The 6387-nt window shown below is 39.0% G+C and overlaps 1 protein-coding gene across 1 annotated transcript in view; it reads left to right on the forward strand.

Annotated features, from left to right (window-relative positions):
• Positions 1-6387, forward strand: part of PDPK1 (3-phosphoinositide dependent protein kinase 1) — a 38851-nt gene that overhangs the window by 1598 nt on the left and 30866 nt on the right. The window contains exons 3-7 of the mRNA XM_031061052.1: positions 277-470; positions 1161-1306; positions 1628-1802; positions 2034-2148; positions 3169-3253. Of these exons, the coding sequence (XP_030916912.1) occupies positions 277-470; positions 1161-1306; positions 1628-1802; positions 2034-2148; positions 3169-3253 (715 nt within the window). The remainder of the gene's footprint in view (positions 1-276; positions 471-1160; positions 1307-1627; positions 1803-2033; positions 2149-3168; positions 3254-6387) is intronic.

Below are 6387 nucleotides of genomic sequence, written 5' to 3' on the forward strand. Positions count from 1 at the left end.
CAGCTCTCTCACTTTCAGAAGGAGCAGGGAACAGCTACCAGGTGCTATGTGCAGCTTCTGTGAGATCTGGTGCTCTCAGCACTAAGGTTATAAAGGTGTCTTCTTCCTATCCAGCCCTGCCATCCATCCAGCCAGCTGGTTTGCTTGCTGTCTGCATTAAAGAGGTTCATGGTCTTCCAGAGTGTGGTGCTGTGCTAAAGTGCCACATATGCATAAACTGAAAAGCACTTAAATTGTATGACTTAAAAGAAACTTTCAGCCTTTTTATTCTTCTAGCCTCTGGTCAAAGGGCCACAACGCCAGCTGCAAACTGACTGCCACAGAGAGCATGCAGAATCAGTACCACTGCACAATTCATTTAGCCAGCCAGATCTTGGAAACAGATGGTTATAGAGTCTCTCTCCAGGGAAACTTCTTTGGATGTAATCAGACATACATGGCCTTTCTAGAGTACAATCCCCGCAAACACAGTAAGTATGAACCAGGACAGCTGAGAGCTGAGGCTCTGCCCAGCAGCTTCAGGATAGGTCTGATATGCTGCCTAACAAAGGATGTCTCAAAGATAGCAAGGGAAAACAATGGAAACAATCAAGTCTGCCCATCCCAGAGATTGCACTGTGTGAACTGCACCAGTAAGGATGCAGTTGCTGAGTGTCTCCATCCTGACTTTTCCCAGACTTCAGAGGGGCTGGCTCTGGAGCACCATTCAACAATACTTCTCATCTGCATCATGTTTTCTTGTGCCCTGGGTAATTTGCAATTGGATTGCTTCAATTATTTGTTTGTTTTATTGTTTTATTTTTCTCTAAGAAATTATGTAATGAGGAGTCATGGATTTTAACGGAGTGTCCCGTGGCCTGGTATCAGGGAGAAATTCTCAAAACCTGTCTGTATTTTTGGTATGTTGTAAGGGCAGAATGTGATATCCAGAGTGGTTCTTTGCTTGCAAGATTAACCCTAGTGACTACTGGAGTTATCCTTAATTTATGTCAGATCTGTAGCTGTTTTGATGCTGTAAGCTAACTTGGTCTACTGCTAGTGCTAGTATCCCTCTTTAGACTCAGCTTCATCTTCCATTATTTCAGTCACCCTAATATCATGCATTTTCTTTTGTGGTGTCCCAAACACTGTGAAAAAACCCCCACCTCCTCTATTTGCAGTAAAACTTGATCCGCCTTTGAACATCCAGAGCAATGCCACTGCCAGCAAGTGCCAGATATGGTGGAGTGCGTGGAATGTGCCTTGGTACCTCGCTGAAATTCTCCAATATGAGTTGCAGTATAAGGAGTACAGCATGTCCTGGGAGGTAACTGGATGAGGCATACAGTGAATCCTACCTTTTTCTTTGGGTACAATGGCCTTGCCACTGAGCTCTGCCAGCTGGCTTAAGATGGCCTTTCTGGTTTCCCATACTAAGGCTGAGAGATTTTACATTAAACATCAATACTGAAGTTCAATAACTCTCCTTCTTATGAAGCCTGCATCATTATTCAGGCCCTCTTCTTGCATCTAAGAAAAGAAAACATGGAAAAGAAAAGAGAAGGGGAAAACCAACAAAAAAAGAGTATTTAAAAGACCATCCTTTTGCCCAATCTCATTAACAGCAATGCTTTGTAATACTTTGCAGGTTGCAATGAACAAGACACTGCCCAGTTCACTGCCACAAGTAGAAATTGAAGCCACAGAGCTTCGCAGTGGCATTGCTTATGCTGCAAGAGTTCGCTGCAAAGTTTCTGAAAATGAGAATTCATACCAGAGTCAATGGAGTGAGTGGAGCCAGACAACAGTGTTTAAAAGAGCAGGTACAAAGAATTTTCATCTCATTTCATTTCTTTTAATGTCCATGTTAAAAAAAAAAAAGTGGTAAAATGAAGCTTTTCCAATCAGAGCTAGCTTTCTTTAGTTATTCATAGCTAAATTATTTTCCTTAAGGCCTTTAGCTGCCTGTTACATTTGCAATCCTTGGTATTTTGGGGTTCTATCTTGAATTTCAGATTTTTTATTAAAAATTTTTGTGCTGATTCTTTTTCTAGATGTCCCCAAAGTCTCTGAAAATATTCTAATTATCAAAACTATGCAGTACTTGTTCATTCCTCTGAGTTTTGGCACTCTACTCTATTTATTATGGAACTGCAAGCTTTCCTCAAGGTATGTGATTTTCAATAAGTTCCCCTGATCTTTATGGCCTGAAAAGGGTAAATCAAGAGTCATTACATTATTTTTCCTTCCTGTTTCTGCTGCACAGATTCAGTCATTTCCAAAAGGTCTTCTGACAATCTTGGAATGTGACATGTTCCTTGGCTGATAATTAATGACACACTATACAGTCCTTAAGGAGACCAAAATACCTTTGAGACTCCCAAATTTGGCTGAAGTCCAAGGATGATGGTATCTTAAAGTTAAAGAAATTTAAGCACATGGAAATATTTGAAGTTTCATGTAGATAAATTAAAAGTGCAAGTACACAGCAACCCATAAAGGTTGTTAAACTAATGTCAATGCTAAGCTACGTGTGACATTCCTGGCAGGAGTCAGTAAGTAAAATGCCAATAAAGGCAAAATAAACTGACTCTGATTCATTTGAGACCAAGTTGCACAGAGAAAAAAGTGGTTTTAGAAACTTGGTTCAAAAATCCTCTGCAATTTTTTATTCTGGCAGAGGATAGATACCTCTTTCTTTTTTACCTTGACATACATTATTATGCTCCATACACACATCTTTTGTAGAGAAATAGAATACCTTATGTCCACATGATAAAATATTTTTATAGGATAGACTCCAATTAAGGGGCAAGGATGTCTGGCAGAATTTCTCTGTTTAAATGTAATGAAACTAGAACTCTTTAAAATACTTTCAGAAACAGTGGCTTAGATCAAGTAAGCTGATAAACAAATGCCTAAATAGCTCAGTGTATATAATGAGTAATAGACAAATATATTAAGTTTGTGACGTATTCCAAATAAACTTATCAGACTGCTTCAGGTAGAAACATTAAATGCATGCACAGGTGGCAGAAAAATAATTGCATGAGAAGTCAGGAATTATGATGAGTGGGCTTCAAGTGCAATCTTACTAACAAAGTGTGGGGTGGGGTTCATCTAGCCAGTATCATGGAGACAGAACACAGAAAAACTCTATTTTTTTAAAGCGGTGTTTTCTCACTTTAGGGCAAAAAGCCTCACCTGCTTTAACATTCCCACACCAGCTGCTTTCTTTCAGCCACTCTATAGTTTGCACAATGGGAATTTTAAGGTAAGAAATAAATTTCATTTCTTTCTTATGACCCTCCGTTTATGAGAGGAGGATTTTTTTCTGGGATTAATAATTCTAGCTCCTGAGCAGAGTTACTGACACATGGTTCTGATCTTCCTGAAAGGTTATAGTTTCTCATTTTGCTGCTTCCACATACTAGTTAACCACCAGAGCTTCTGTCCAGCCTCTTGCTCCTTAGAAGTGGAACTCCTCCAGTGGCTCCCAGCTCAGACTGAATGCAAAAGGTGCACCTTTTCAAAACCAAAGTGATACCAGCAGCTTGCATTATATTCTAGTGGTGTAATCTTGTAAAAATTCTTGTAAAAATTTATTAAATTAGCTGCTAGGTTTTTACCCTATTATTCTAACTTTACCTGTTGGACTTGCACTAAACATCTGGGTTATTGTGCCAAAGCTATATAAAGAAAGAAAAGTTATTTTGGAGTAACTATGCAAAATGACCCCAACTTATTGATGCTTTCATTAGGACTGGGTTGGACTGAATGAGGCTTGTAGCCAGCTTGAAAGAGAAGAGGCCAGCAACTCAAGCAAAGTGAATGCAGATAGAGTTTCTGATCTAAACACCCAAGAACTGATTTCCCAAATCTCATTGAAACCTACCGGAAGCACAGATGTGGTTACTGCAGAAGAAAACTTTGCATTTGCCTCAGGTCCAAGCCAGCAGTATGTCCCCAGCAGGTACATAAGAGCAGAAGAGATAGAGATGCGGCCAGGACTATTGTTTGCACCAAACCATGCTGATGATACCGTTGGCCCAAAATTATCTGAAATCATTAAAGACAACCTTGAGAGCCCTAGTGTTGGAAGGAATTATCCCTCTCACTCACAGCATGGAAAAGGTGACTTTCTTATGCTTCGAGAATCTTTGGGGATAAAAGATGTGTCCTTCAGTGGTAGTGACTATTGTACTTTGTGTGACAATGATACCACAGGAGGTTTGATTTCCGCTGAACTGCTGAAGCTTTCTAATCACAATAGTCATGTTAAACATCAGAAAGATCAGCAACATTTGCTGAAGAATACTGCCCACAAAGTTCCTTGTGCTCTCCTATCACCTCCCAAGCGGCACAAATGGTGACTGTGCAGACAGTTTCAAACATGTATCATTTTAAAACACATCCTCAATTTCTGTACTTCAGAAGAAGATTGTAACTAAGTCCCCTGTCCAGCAAATACTACCCGTACAGGCATTCCCTAAATTAACCTCCTAGCTGCAAGATCCAGTAACCCTCTTGTCTAAGAAGGCAGCAGCAGACCTGCTGTTTTCCTCAGGAAGAACTATTATAGTTGTGTGCCTCTTGGAACCAGCAGTATTTTCAATATGATAAACCCTGATTTAAATTCCATCATTTTGTAAAAAATATGCATGATTTTTCACAAAATTGGGAGAAACTATTTTTGCTTAAGAAAGTAATTCTGATTCTTAATATGATATTGATGAATTAAAGGGATTCCTGATTTGATCAGAATTTGTAATTGCTCTGTTTAAAGATAATCAAACAGTAGGCCTTGTTCTTTATTATCTTGAATGGCTGTAACTTTTCATTTTGCAATAACTAAGCCTCATGTACTGCTTTAACAAAAATTTATTTCAAGGTTAAGTGGCTGGGCTGATTTAATAGAAAAAAAGGTGAAAAATAAGAACAGCACAAATGACCTTTACTCAATCACAGTGCAGGCCAGGCCCACTGCCTCTCCAGAGCTTCTATTATTTCTCCAGAATTCATGAGTCCTTTGCCTATCTGCACAACAGGTACAGCCTTTGTGAGCTGAATCTCTGGAGGTTTACTTTCTGCCCTAGACACAGAAAATCCTATCCATGATTAATAATCTACCAAGCAGATTTCTGGAGTCTTAGTTCCCTCTCTTAGATTTAATGGGCTCAACAGTTTTAGCAAGCATATTGCGATATGTACATATACATCCAAACTAGCTGACACATCTATATACACAGTCACACACATTCATTCCCTCCTCTTTGGAGTGCTTCCCTTGTTTCTCTGGTGAGAGCACAGATTAGTTTAGACAAGGCAAAGAAAAATTTCATGTAGAAGAAACAAAGTGGATTGAGACATCCTTCCCAAAAAATGTGCTAAACTGTTGTGAGCAGTCTTTATCTGTAAGAAAAACAGGAACAGGTAGAGGAGTTAACATCTGATTTGTATGACACCACAGGAGGTGATAGCAGTGATTAGTTTTCAGTGTTGTAAGCAAAGGGCTTTTCTGATACTTGAAAAATATCCCATTTCTGGTTCTTGGTGCTTTTTAACTTACAAAAACTATATTCAAGGGTGCTTCTATTACTCTGCCACAATCTAATGGCAAGAGAAGAACATGATGTTGCTGTCATTAACAGTTACTGTTATTTCCCCAGGATGAGAAAATCAGTAAAACAATGTCACATACCAGGAGGATGTTGGTGATCCCAAACTTTTAGACCCCATAGCGCAGTTTGATGTATTGTCCCAAATTTCAAATATTCAGAATCTTAGGGACGCTTTTTGAAATTGTCAGATCAATTGTATCTTAGATTCATCAGTTCTTGGCAGATGAGAACCTCGCAGACGAGGTGGGTTCCCCACTTCCTTATGAACGTCTGCACAGAATTATAACTAACCATTTTCATAAAATCTTGTTTTGTTAATAAGGTATTCTGTACCAGCTGTATTAGCAAAATGAGTGGAAACAATTATATTCAGATATGAGTAAGGAGAAGCAGGTCAGGCTTCTATGGAAGGGAGAGTGCATCAAGGGAGTTTTCATTAATAGAGAAGCAAAAGAAAACTGAGATTGAATGTAGTCAGAAATTATTTGAGAGAAATGAAAAGTCAAAGACTGTGCTGCTTGTGTCCATCAGGGCAAGATAGGAAGACTATAAGAACTGAGTCTGCAGATGATGACAGGCTGATGGCTGAAGGGCTGAAATGATATTCCAGCATCAGCAGCTCTCCAAGCGAAACCTCCTAAAAACTTTTAGCTGCTTCTGCTTTTATGGAATTACTTAAAATATTAGTTGTTGCAGCTAAAACCAAAATGCCTCTTCTTTACAATTAGGTCTTTGGAAAAACAAAGCCTCATTTTTATTTAGCCACTGAAATACTAAAACTTTTCTT

This window comes from Geospiza fortis, unplaced genomic scaffold (assembly GCF_000277835.1).
Source record: "Geospiza fortis unplaced genomic scaffold, GeoFor_1.0 scaffold213, whole genome shotgun sequence".
Lineage (NCBI taxonomy): Eukaryota > Metazoa > Chordata > Aves > Passeriformes > Thraupidae > Geospiza > Geospiza fortis.